The sequence below is a fragment of the Sander vitreus genome, chromosome 20, assembly GCF_031162955.1.
Source record: "Sander vitreus isolate 19-12246 chromosome 20, sanVit1, whole genome shotgun sequence".
Taxonomy (NCBI): Eukaryota; Metazoa; Chordata; class Actinopteri; order Perciformes; family Percidae; genus Sander; species Sander vitreus.
In genome coordinates this window covers 23,690,244-23,703,571 of record NC_135874.1, presented here as the reverse complement: position 1 = coordinate 23,703,571, position 13,328 = coordinate 23,690,244, and the positions used below count along the sequence as shown (strand labels likewise).

Sequence of the window (13,328 nt, the reverse complement as noted above, 5' to 3'; positions counted from 1 at the left end):
ATTTACCATGTTCTGTCATTGCTTCGAGAGGTTCCAAAGAAGCAGTTTGGTTCTTGAATTCTGAAATAATAGTTGTTGTTTTGTCTTAGCTCTTTTTTGTCTTTCAATTTCATCAAGTAAGTCAAAAACAGTGTCTGTCTATCAATTGTTCGGATCATTCCAAAATAAGAAAAACAGGATGGTGCTATTTTGAACAGTAGACTGAATTACTGTAAGTGCATTCCCATGAAAGAAAAAGGACAATTGTAGGTTGAAAATTATTATTTTTTATTATTATTCATTTAAATTAACAAACACTGCTATATTATTTACATATTGCTGTTTTTTTTATTAATTTTGATTCATTTTAAACAGTTAAAGCATTTGGAAAAGAAGTAATAGTTGAAAACAGGCGACAGACAGTAGATGACATGTACAGAAGAAGATCTACAGTCAATGGCTTTCCTATGTGTGTCGAGGGGCTTCAGAATATTTCAACATACAGACATATCAGACTCGCCCACAATAATGTTTTTGGTTATCATTTCACCTCTTTGTGTTGTCAGACAGGATTAAAGATGTCCCGTTGCATCCACACGTTATCACAGCCAGTAATGTTAAACCCAACATCATTAAAAGATAAATAGCCGACATGTTCTTTCCAAAGTAGCAGCAGCTTGTATTGAATTGCAAAGTCCGTTTTCTGCATCCAGCACATCAAAAGTCTTCCAACCACAACTTTTATTCCCCTGATAACAAAAAGGGTTTGAGCAAAGATGACACCCCCTTTGACCCCTGACATTATTTTCATTAGGAATGTTTGAAGTAAACTAAAAAAGTCCCAAATATCGCTGTTGTCCTTCTCAGTGCACAGTATTGAAAACCCTTATCCCTTTAAGATACACACATGTAAAAATAGTTAAAAAGAAGTGCTTCATAGAACTTTAGAAATATTACATCTTCTCAAGGTGCCCCCTCTTTCATCTCAGGCCAGCTGTAAAAAAAAAAAAAAAGAGTCTTCTTATCCCTTCCTTATTGTCAAAAAGTGAACTGTCTGGCCCTCATTTAAAGCCAGCACAGCTTCCACTAAGTTTCTAAAGAGTACCTCGATGTTGGCATATGTTTATACACCCGTAAATCAGCACATCTGACTTAAATTTAAACATCATTTCGTTACTAAAAGTGACAGATTTACAAACACAGTATAAACAGGGTTGACATCATTGGCAGCTGGCGACAGTCTAGACCACAGTGGCTTTTTTCAAATTTGAGCAAAATCCCTCATTTTAGACAAAGACGGACGAATTACAGGATTGCATGTGTCAAACAAACCGTTTTGGCTTTTTGAAACCTGACCTGCAGTGTTGAAAAAGGTAAGACCTTTATTTAGAGAATGTAAGAAATGCACAAAGGAGGTCAGAATCCAGTGGAGGAGGGGTTTGTTCAAACTTTTATGTCGCCTGAGCGAAAACATAAACCTTTTTTGATGTGACACGATAAAAAAGCGATGAAGTTTATCATCCCTCCACATATTCTACCGCCTCTGCAACACTAGACTATACAACAGCCTGCAGTCGTGCAACGCTCTTCACGATGGGGTTCCACTACACATGAGAAATATCCCTGACATCAATGTAAATCACATACACTTTGTCATAAACAGGTTGTAAGTTCAGGTACAGAATCACTGAGGAAAAGCACATCAATACCACTGTAAAGTCAAGCCACTATGGCAAAATAGAAGGTATAGAGTATTGAGGAACTAGTCATAGATTGAAAGTTGGCTCGTATCCTTTGCAACACTGAGCAGTGCTTTGGTCACTATGTGGATGACCATTTTGCTTTTCTACAGGCAGATTAAGGAGAGGACAATGTCTCAACAAAAGACTGTAAAATGTAATCAGCACAGGCCATGAATGCAATGAAAGAGATGGAAATAGCATCAGAAATGTGTACACACTCTTATTAGCGATTCCTGAATCAAGGTCCAAGTTAGGAAAGGACAAATCTAAATGGAAAAAAAAGATGAGAGGAAGTCTTTGCTCATAGTCTCTTTCTCTCCTCAGAAAATCCAGCAGAAAGCTGACCTCGATTTATTGATTCGTCTTGGCGGAGTGCAAGTGTCGGCCACATGGCTTTTTAAAGATTTTCAAAAAAATATATTAAGAACACACACTCTAGTTGTAGTCACATCAACTCACAACTGCCAGATTTTGGCATGTTTTTCTTCTGAATTGTCTTCCCAGTAAACAAGTTGACGCGGGAGTTTAAGCGGGAGTTGAAATGGTGAAGGGATGACACTTTTTAGGACTTGTGCACACACACTCTTACAGATAATTATTTTTTTTTACACTGAAGCAGAACAAGAAGAAAAACGCGGCGTAGCCCTTGTGGGTCTCCCTGCGGAGGGGGAAACGGCTCACATGGTCAGCTTGGTCTGGACTTTTGAATGTGCTCTTAGGGTCTTTCAAAGACACTGGATGGGGGCTGCGCAGTTGATCCTCATGCTTGCCGTCAGCCACAGTGTTTGTTTCTCAGCTGTACCGAGCAGATCCCTCGCTCAGAGGGCCAGGAGGGTGGGCGAGTTGAGGGAGTCTGAGGACTGGTCCCCGCTGCTGCTGCTGCGCCGGTGAGCCTTGGAACAGGACTCGGATGAGGGCGAGGGGCTCTCGGGCTCCAGCATGCTCGGGTAGGTGAATATGAGGCTTGGCGCGTTGGGCGTGGCGGCCGGGGTGGACGCCCCCACCACCGGTGTGTTCAGGCTGTCTCCATCTGTGCAGTACATCCCCCCACTGACAATGCCACCACCCAGGCAGATGGGCTTGATGACGGAGCGCTGGGGCTTGCCCACATCCTCGTTGTCCTCCGGCTCTTGCTTCACTACCACGTGGTTCATCTGAGCCCGGGTGCCCATGTTGGAGCGTATGGTCAGGGAGAGAGGGGCGCACTGCTGCTGCTGCTGCTGCTGGTGGTGCTGCTGGTGCTGCTGGTGCCCTGATGACTGGTGGCGCTCGTCGATGGGGAGCTTGCACACAGGATTGTGGGCAACCAGCATGAATTCCAGCTTGTCTTTCTCCTTTTGCAGGCTCTCGATCTCCTTCTGCAAGTCTGCTTTCTCCTCCTCCAGCTTTTCAGTCTCCTGGTAAGAGAACAGGACATATGGTTGAGCACTTAAGCTAAAGTACCAGCAGGTTCATTTCTATTTAAGTTTTTTTTTAGAAATAGGGGACAGAGAGATGGGGAACAACATGCAACAGCCAGACGTGAACCAGCAACGTTATAGTTCATGGTGAGCATCAGAACCCTTAGACCCTAAGCAGGATAGTTTGAACTTATACTGCAACAGCCTTTTCATGAATATTCACTGACAAAATGCCAAGAAATTGAGAACATTGCTGCAAAAAATGTGATGTTGTAATGGCATAATTTCAAGTTTCTGCAACAATCCGGTAGTCAGACTGTATGATATTCCTCCAAAGCGCCAATGGAGGGCACTGTTAGTTTGCTACAGTTTTACTCACCACAGCATGTAGCACAAGCAATAATTCGTCATGAGCCATTTAGACTTACAACTTGTAATCTCGAGGCCTTCTGCTTGAATTTGACTTTCCAATAATGATGTGCATTGTTTGTGTCTTGGAGATATAAGATCTTTATCAAAAGTGTGTCATAATGTGTCACATAAAAGACAAAGATTACTTAAAAGCCACCCATCAGTTCTCAACTTCAGGCAGATAAAGATAAGCGGATATGCTGCCTGAGAACTTTGACTCATGGGCAAAAGGTATGAGGAAGTTGTCCACAAGGAGCCAGGGGAGTTGCCCAGCGAGACACTTAAATAAATTATATCAGTTTATCAAAGACTGTAAATGCTGATTCTGTTCTCTGGAAAGCGACACTTCCTTATTTGGAATTTTTAAAATCAACTGTGTAAAGACGGAAAGGCGTTTTTGTTTTTTTTTTCCCCCAGAAGCAATGGCTGTGGTGGGTGTGTGTCTGCATATGTGTGTGTGTGTGTGTGTGTGTGTGTGTGTGTGTGTGTGTGTGTGTGTGTGTGTGTGTGTGTGTGAACGCAGCATGTCTCTATGTGGGTTTGTGAGACAAGCAATTGGCCCCTTTTACAAAGTGTCCTTCATTCACGGAGACAGCTGCCTACAGCAAATTCCATTCCTGTTTTTTTTTTTTTTTAAAGGGCTGACAAGCTCAACCTCACTGTAATTCAGCTAATTAGTCCATTTAGATGCTGTTACTGTCTGCCAGGCAGGGCTCTGAGACAGCCCTACCTCTGTCTACAGCTGCCCGAGACAAAAAGCTTTTCATCGCCTGTCATCTCTTCACGCAGACCTTGCACTCAGAGACACAGCGATTGTCAAACCAGTAACACAAGGTTGTAAATTTAGGTGTGGAGTTCAATCACTCATCAAAAATCTGGACTCCTGCCAGACTTCTGAACAAATGTGACTTTTTTCCCCGTGCATGTATTCTCTGTGTGAAAATCATTTCTTTTGTTGCTTTCTTTTTGCCATTTTATTATTTTTGCATCACCTATAAGCATGGCAAATGTTTCCCCCAAACAGTAAGCATGGTTGTTTATTAGCTAGAGGTGGTGGCCACATAAGAGGAACAAGATGTTCCAACACTTAAACTAATTTGGGGTTGCTTTGTGTGAATAAAGTGGAACCCATTAACAGATTTTGATCTTGTGGCTCCAGTTTTCAGGTTTCAACTCACCCCTTGCAGCATGTCGGTGAGCTCTCGCCTGCGGTTGCGGCATTTGGCGGCAGCTAACTTATTTCTCTCACGCCTCACCCTCCTTTTCTCCTCTTCCTCTGGGGTGAGCTAAGAGCAAGTAAAGAAGGAACACGGCAGGTAAAACATGCTGTTTGACAGGCACACCCACACACACACACACACACACACACACACACACACACACACACACACACACACACAATCAATATGAAGCGAAGAGCAAGAGTATAAACAAGAGCTAAGTACTACTGGCTGGCTGTGAGGAGAATAATGATGCAACCATGTATAATTTACTAGCCTAAGAAAATAAACTGAATTTGCTTTTTCAAACATGTTTATTTAATCATTTCTAATGAACATATTAAGGTGTTTTGCTTTTTTTTCAGAACGAACACACATTCAAATTGCTTTGTATAAGACCTTCTGAAGCAAAATCTAGCTTTATAAAAAAAAAAAAAACATTTTTTTGTTGCAGTCTCTCTGTTACCCTCACATTGTCATCACATTTCCCTCACCTGTTCATCTCTCTTGCGCCGGCCCCTTGCGTCCCCGATGGAGCGAATGACCCCGGGCCGAGCCAGCGTGTTGTGCCCCAACATCCCAGAACCGTTGGGCAGGTGATGGCCGTACGGATGGGAACGTGAGTAAGGGTTGGACATGGAGGTGATGACAGTGGGCTGCACCATCCACTGTAGGTCTTGGCTGGTCGTGATTGCATTGATGGTGGGGATGAAGGCACTGTTGGAGCCGGGCATGTCAACCCTATACTTCTGGAAAGAGAAGGAATGAGAGAGCTATGACAAGAGGAGATGCATGATCACATTTTAAGAAATATTTCCAGAAAAGTGGGGTGGCATCTACTTGTAGAGGAGCATACTGGTATGGGTCAATGTATGCAACTTCATCCTATAAGCATCTTAGTTTCTATCCATTAGCCCTGCCTCATTTCGCTGCAATCGCAGAAACACACACCACCACCCACCATTATCAAATTCACACAATTTTCACATTACAAGCGTATAGTAATGATTCAATCCACACAAAACACTGTGTATGTAACCCCTGGAGTGGAACAGTGACACATGCTGTGAATCATGTGGGAAAGCCCAAGGTGTCCAGTGCTTCTCACTTAACTACAATAACCATGAGACAAAACACTGCACTGGGGGAATGTTACACATGGACTGGCAGGAGGGTAAATATACATATTACTTTTGACTGGATAGATACATAATTAAATGGGTCATATGGTGGCGTAGACCTTCTTCTATTATCCAGAAGAGGAACTGTTCCAGAAGGATTTTTTCTTTTGAAATCTGATGTGACAACAATTGAATTATTTAAATGATGGAATCAACCATTACTTCAACAAAAGGATACTATACTATAGCCTACTACGTTTCCGATCTAAAGAAAGAGTATGACTTCAAGCTACTCAACCTTTGGCACTAACCCCTCCAATTATGGATCAAGTCCTCCTATACGATTTTAAATGTAGAACTATCTAGAATCTACATGTATGTGTGAACTGACTGTCATAATCATCACCCGTATGAGAACCTGTGTAAGATCACTATTACTTTATGTCTTTAGACTCCACAAACGGGCTGCCTGCCTCTGTGCGTAAATTACGCACGTCCACATATTCCCGTTATTCCCGACTTTCCGTCGGATATCCCGGCAATCTATTGGAACTTTGTTTATCTGGTGAGTCATTGTGTATGGGATTTGTTAAGCACATGAGGAACGCAGTCAGTTCCAGTAAGGGGGGAAACAGCCAGTTGTAACAAGCCAGACAGTTGACCAGAATTATGTGAGCGGATTTCTATTGGCGAAATGGGCTTCAAAATAAGAGCATTACAATTCCCATAAAAAAGAAGAAATTTATAAGAACACATTATTCAGTAAAGGTATTAAACTTAATACAGAAAAGCCAAAGTTTAACTGAACTTCTGGTCTGATAAGAATGTTGGTCTAATAAAAACAGAATAGAAAATCCTTGTTTTGATATGCCTCAAAAAACCTAACAAAGAGGTAATGTTCCTGCCCGCTGTAATGGGAAACAGCCAGTGTGTGTGATTACAGGGAACAGAAGCAATGATACATACGGGCCAGAAGTCGTTTACCGTAATGTTGCGTGAGCCTGACGAAGCTTTTCCACAGAAGTGCACTATACGCAAGACTTGGCTCTCGAGTAAACAACATGCCTCTTCCCGGATTTATATCCTATTATTTGCGAATATATAGGCACGGCGTCCTCATGACGTACCACTGGCACATCTACAGGGCATATCTCACTGAGAAGGAATGAAATCATAACCTCTGATGAAATCAAGAAGATGGATTACAGGGATTGGCCTTTTTAATCAGTCTCTCAGAATGCAGGGTTTTCATTTTGGGTCAGTGCGCGCTTCTCGCTGGAAGGAATCTGCCATGTGCAGTGCGAGACCATCAAAAGAAAATCAGACTACAATCTGATCCATGATTATGTCATTTCTCATAGCGAAATGTCTGCCACAAAATACCAACTTTGACTGAACTTAAAAACACATTTCGCAACAGCACGTCTTTTGTGAACTTTAAAATTCCTTAACTGACGGCCATGGCATATATAGCCCTTGTGTTAATGCCCAAGCAGTACGCCTGTTGCATTATACGCTTTATCGCTACTCAGTGTAGCGCAATGGGTAAATAACTCAGTGTCTATGGCATGTATGTGTTCTAAAGGGAATGCCGTCCTAATACGCGCAAAATGCAGTATCTACTGGGGTGCTACATACACAAGGAACCCACAAATAATACAGTTTTATGCACGGATAGGAGCGATGAGACCGCTATAGAGAGAGGTAGTAGAAAGAGGTAGAAATTGACATCTGGAAATCACAGGCAAATTCAAATTAAATTCAAAGTGTCCCCTATCTCCTGCCAATCTGTACGATGAGAAGTTTTGTTTTACTATGAGGAACAACTGAAGAAGAAAAAAAAAACATTTTTTTTTTTTTTTTTTATGTATGTGCAAAATTACCACGTAGCCTATTTTCCATTTAATATGCGCACCAGCCAGTGCGCAACTTTGATATTTGATCAAAAGTAGTCTACATCCTCCGATGGTGTTTACACTGTATATCTTAGCACATAATTCAAATGGAATGAGTCCAAAATACTTGTGACTAGATAGAGAGACTCTTAAATCTGTTGAGTCACCGATGCAATCTGTGTCATCGGGTTCAACCGTTTTTTTTTCTCAAGCGACCTGGAGAATGTATTTTAAAATCTATTAACGGGTGGAAGCGCGGTACAGTGACAAAAAAAAGGAATCTATGTGACATACAAACTGTATTCAGGTGTTGCACACTTGACATCGAATTAAAGCTATTACTTATAGGCAATGTCGCGGAAGCCCGGTGTTCCCTTGTGTTACCTGGTAGCTTGAGGTAGAGATCGGACTTCCGATCGTGCTGCTGCCGCTTGTGAAGGACTCTGGCTGGGCCGGAGAGGTGCTGCTGCCGCGGGACGAGGTGTCGTAGTTCCCGGAGTAGTCCTGGTACATGGTCCAGGAAACAGGGAAGATTTCAGTAGACTTTTTGAGGTCTGAACCCCCCTTTTTTTTTTAATCCTCGCAGCAAAAAGGCACCAACAGAAAAAAATCCTCCTCTGACTCGAGACGTTGTTAATTTGGGATATCCAGAGAAGAGTTGGCACAGACTAAGTGCAAATACGCTCCTCTAAACTAACCTAAAACATCTTACAGATATTGCCAGGTAGAATAAATATGTTTTTGTGTGCTTCCTGCTTGCAAAGGCTATTTCTTATTGTGCTTTAATTATTCTTGAGCCGCAGGTAGACCTATACTACACTATTGTAGATCCTCTCAGGTGCGCAAACTTCAACCTAAAGTCAGTAGCGCAACCTCAGCAGTCAAATCCAGTTGAGACAAGTGAACCTGTAGATACAGAGTGACTCACGCAGGTTAACATTCGCTTTCAAGCCTATTGCCTGGCTAATCTTCTGAATATTTTCCGTCGCCTTGCCTACTACACACTCTATCGGCGCTCTCTGCTGTTCACGGAACAGTTCGAACTTTTTTTCTTTTCCTTTTCGCTACACTTCCTAGAGATGACTCACTTCAATGGCACTATGAAGAACTGCAACGGCTTTTCAACACCAACGAAGGAGCTCACGTCACAGCCTGGGCGTTGCGACTGTATCCAGGGAGGGGTCGTGTCTGGATAAGGCCGTGAAGTGGAAAAGATCCGCTGTGTCTACCCTTCGCCCAGCGGACACTGGACACATAACAGATAAGCAGGGATACAATAAAAGTAGCTAAAATATATCTGGAGGGATTGATTCTTTGATACGAGCGTCAGTGGCTGCTGTGGAGTTCACTGTTTGTCTGACTTGCTTCGGTCCATTGACGCATGTTTCCTAAAATGGACAGTTGCGTCAGAGAGCGCGTGTGGGTTTCCTTGGTAAAGGAAGCGTCAGACACTGGAGGGATTCCCTCCCCTCGCGCACTGCACTCCGGACTCGGAGCTCTCAGCGCGCGGGTCCCGGTCCGGTTAGTTATCAGCGCAGGAAAACGAAGATATTGAGGCTTAAAACGTCTAGGCTATAGATTAAGAGCGTATGGACGCACGTTGGTTTAAACTCGCGCGACACACGTGCGCTCACATAGTAGAGCTGAGTTTAGAGCATTCAAAGCAGCACTTGGAAGTTTCCTGTGCCGACATTGATTCGATATCTGCATCTGTGATCAGCCTAGCGTGCCTAACATGTATTGACATCAGAGAAGGCCACGAGTGTGTACCATGCCCGTTATGTCTACTGTTTGAAGACACGCGAGCTCAACATTCACCGGCTCTCATCTGCTTCTGTTCCTGTTAATAAAGACCACTCAAAATGATTGGACATGCAGCGTTTCTGCACAAATGAGTCTTTGTCTTATTTGGCGGCGGCGACGCATTGTGCGTGATTTGGAGAGCGTAAATTGGCAAATGGGTGGCACAAACACACAGCATGATCCCATGCAGTTGGTCAAATGAATGTGGCCCACTGGTTAGCGCACGGCTGCTTCAAAGGAATCTCAGTGAAATGTGGGCTAATTGTAACTCGGACGCACCTCATAAACAAGGGCACAGCGCCTAGAATATGACACGCTACAAGATCTGAAATGGCGTATTAAGTATAATCCAATCTGCTATGGTTCCTATTTTAATCTGTATCACCATAACTGGTTATGCTGAGCTCTGTTAAAGCTGTTTGCCGCGCATATCTTTGCCAGAAAGTCGCTCCCATCAAAAAAAGTTCCAGACGCAGTGTTCACTCGGGGAAGTTGTGTAGAGGAAAACTAATCGGCAGGGGTTTTCTGAGGGGACCAGTCGCAGCGGAGGGACTGGGTTTACGTGCTTGCTCATAACGTGAACACGTCAATTATAGCCTAGGCCTACTGGTACTCCAATCCTCCAATATGTCAGCCTTTCCAAAGTAAGTGGGTGTCATTTTCGCTGCATTACTTGTTGACCTATGCAGTGATCTGTAACTCCCTGTGTGGAGAGGCTTCTCTGAAGTCACCAGAGCTCTGCTGCGCCCCGAGCTTTTGGTTTCCTGAAACGGCGACAGAAAGCACGCAGATGTTCAATAAATCTTTATTTGAATGATATGAATTAATGATGAATGTTTATCATCTGCCAGCGACACAGCTTTTGAACTGTAACGGTGTTGCTAAGCGACAGAGTTTCTGCAAAATTGCTCGGGGGGGAAATCTAATCTGCCATATTCCCTATAATTAATGCTGTAATATAATTTGAGATGCACCCATCGGCGTTAATTTGGGCAAAGCAAGGTATGGCACTGTGACAGGTTCTGTTCTCATATGAGTCCAATTTTGATCTTTAAGTAGAGCCTACATAATGAGATATCACGCAGAAATTGGAACAAACAGTGTTATGTGATGCCTGTCAGTCAGACGTTATTGCTCCAATTTGTCATTAGTTTTACGGATGTTGCTGCTAAATGACAGATTTAGGGACTTATTAAAAACCCGAGTGCCTAAGCAAGCACTGCAGTGCAGAGTCAGGTGGGCTCATCGGTCTGTGTGCGCACTGAGCTCAGCTGATCCGCAGGTCTTGCGCCACCGATGCGTCGGTGTCCCTGCATCCCACATCATAAGGAATCAGCTCCCTATATACAGTAGAACATCTCATCCAGCATGCAGTCCACACAGGAATTATCAGTGGTAAAATGTAACTGAGTAGGCTACATTTACTCAAGTACTGTAGCCTACTTAAATACATATTTGAGGTGTACTTTTACTCTACTACATTTCACAGAGAAAGTACATTTTCCTGGTGCTACTTAGATACTTTTACATAAGTTACATTTCCAGTGCAGGACTTTTACTTGTAACAGAGTATTTTTACAGTGTGGTATTATTAATACTTTTACTATGTAGGCTTAAAGGATCTGAAGACTTCTTCCACCACTGGGAATTATGTAACAGACTGTAAGCAAGAGGCTTACATACTTACATACTTAAATAAATGCAACATATGCACAAAACGTTCTTGACATTTAAAAAATAAAATAATAACATAAAATAACAATAAATAATAATCATGCTATTCAAAATGCCAAACCCATTATATCATAAGAAAGGGCACTTTTTCAGTTGTTGCCGCTGCTAAACGTCTGTTATACCTCACTTTACCCTTTGTAAACTCAGAGAGAGGAGTTTTATTGTTTAATAGCTTTGCCTGCTCTATGTAATTTATTTTTATAGGCGTACATATCACACATTGTCCTTGGGCTACTATAGTGGTGGGAAATCTTAAAGTACTTTACTTAAGTACAATTTTGAGACACTTGTACTGTAGGCTACTTGAGTATTTCCATTTTATGCTACTTTATAATTTTACTCCACTACATTTCTAAAGTAATTATGATACCTTTTAGTCCACTACAACTATAGTTGCCTGCTAGTTACTTTGCAGATAAAAGATCACAGAATATATTTCTATTTAGAGGGTCTGCAAGCATAATAAATAATGGAGAGACGTACTTGGCAAATAACTATTCAAAAATTCAATCTATGTTTAAATTAATTCTGTTATTGCAGTGGAATAAGCTAAAGGCTGTTCATGTAGCACTTTACTCCTGCAGGGTGCCATTGCTTTTTATGTTGTGTAACCATGGTCAATAAAAAGTCCAAATCTACACCAAATCCACCAGCCACACTGTTAAAATACACATTTAGGCATCTGCATTGAATAATATACATTAAATAATACAATGTAGCCATTGTGCTGCATGAGTACTTTCATGTTTACTTTATATAAAGTACATTTTGCTGATGATACACTGAAATAGCATTCGGAATACAGGGCTTTTACATGTAATGGATCATTTTTATATTGAGGCATTGCTTTACATACTGCATTATCATCATTAAGATTTTGTGTGTAACTTGGTCTCAAACACCTTTCACGTAGTCATTTGTTGTTATTAGTTCCTTCCGATTAAATTTAGGCACGATTCAGGTACATTCTCTGATAGTGAGAACAGCCATTCTCCACTTTAATTTTTGTGAAGGATGAAATAGATTCAAATGAACCCGTAAACCTACTCAAAAGTGCCTTCATAGCATTTAGAGTAGTATTGAATGTATTGCTAAATAATTAGCAGGAAAACAGCTCAGCAGAACAAAGAGGAGGAGACTTTCTTAGTCAGCAAATTCAGAATTCACAATAATTTTGTTTGGTGTTACACTTTTTTTTCTGGCTTTTTTTAAAATCTTTTTTGCCCTTGCCTTCCTTTGCTCTGAAGAAGAGCTTGATGCTCGAAATGTCAGTTGGTGGTTAATTAGATGTTCATGGAAGCTTTATCTAGTATGCAGACTATTTTCCCGTCTTTTACATGTTCAACACACCTAGTACTTATCGTCTGGACGTGCGTGCTTTTGTAAGTCTTTTTCCCTTTGTTTTCTTCCCTTTAGCGTCACTCACCTGTCATGCTGTTAATACCTTAACCTGGATAATAGCTCAACATGATCAGCATGGCTAATCTCACAGCTCAGGTGCTGCTATACAGGACACACACAGGCACCAAAGTGCTGACTAGGGGCATAGAGAGTGGGTTAATGAACAATCAGTGTGACTGACAGTGGGATTCATTGTGGTGCTTGTGGCCTGCTAACACAGTTAATACTGTATTATGACGCAATGCAGCAAAGAAGCAGCAGTGCGTAAATTGACGACTTGATACAGATCTGCCAGTGAGCAACACTTGCCCTGTTCTATTTCTCACACTGTTGACAATGAAATCAAATCTATTGAGACTATCCCATACGACTTGGTTTGCTCTGACAATGCAGTGGCAAACATGCTCTCTTTTGTCAGTATCTTGCCCAAGTTGAACTCTTTAAATAGAAATCTAATCAGTAGTTTCATCAGGATGCACACTGTGCAAGAACATGGCTTTACAAAAAAACTGGATGCCAGACTGGCAGACAGCTCCTGTGAATTAAAGTAACCATCCTTCAGTGATTTTATTTACTGGTTGCCTTGGTGACACATGTAAAGCAGTCAAACACAACAACGTGT

General features: G+C 41.9%; 1 protein-coding gene across 1 annotated transcript; it reads right to left on the bottom strand.

The window, feature by feature from the left end:
* Positions 1-243: 243 nt before the first annotated feature.
* fosl2 (FOS like 2, AP-1 transcription factor subunit) lies at positions 244-8,874 on the bottom strand. Its single transcript, XM_078276829.1, has 4 exons — positions 8,153-8,874; positions 5,247-5,501; positions 4,711-4,818; positions 244-3,118 (listed from the first exon to the last, which is right to left on the bottom strand). The coding sequence occupies exons 1-4, from the start codon at positions 8,279-8,281 to the stop codon at positions 2,540-2,542; spliced, it is 1,071 nt and encodes a 356-aa protein (XP_078132955.1). The 5' UTR covers positions 8,282-8,874; the 3' UTR covers positions 244-2,539.
* Between the last annotated feature and the right edge of the window lie 4,454 nt (positions 8,875-13,328).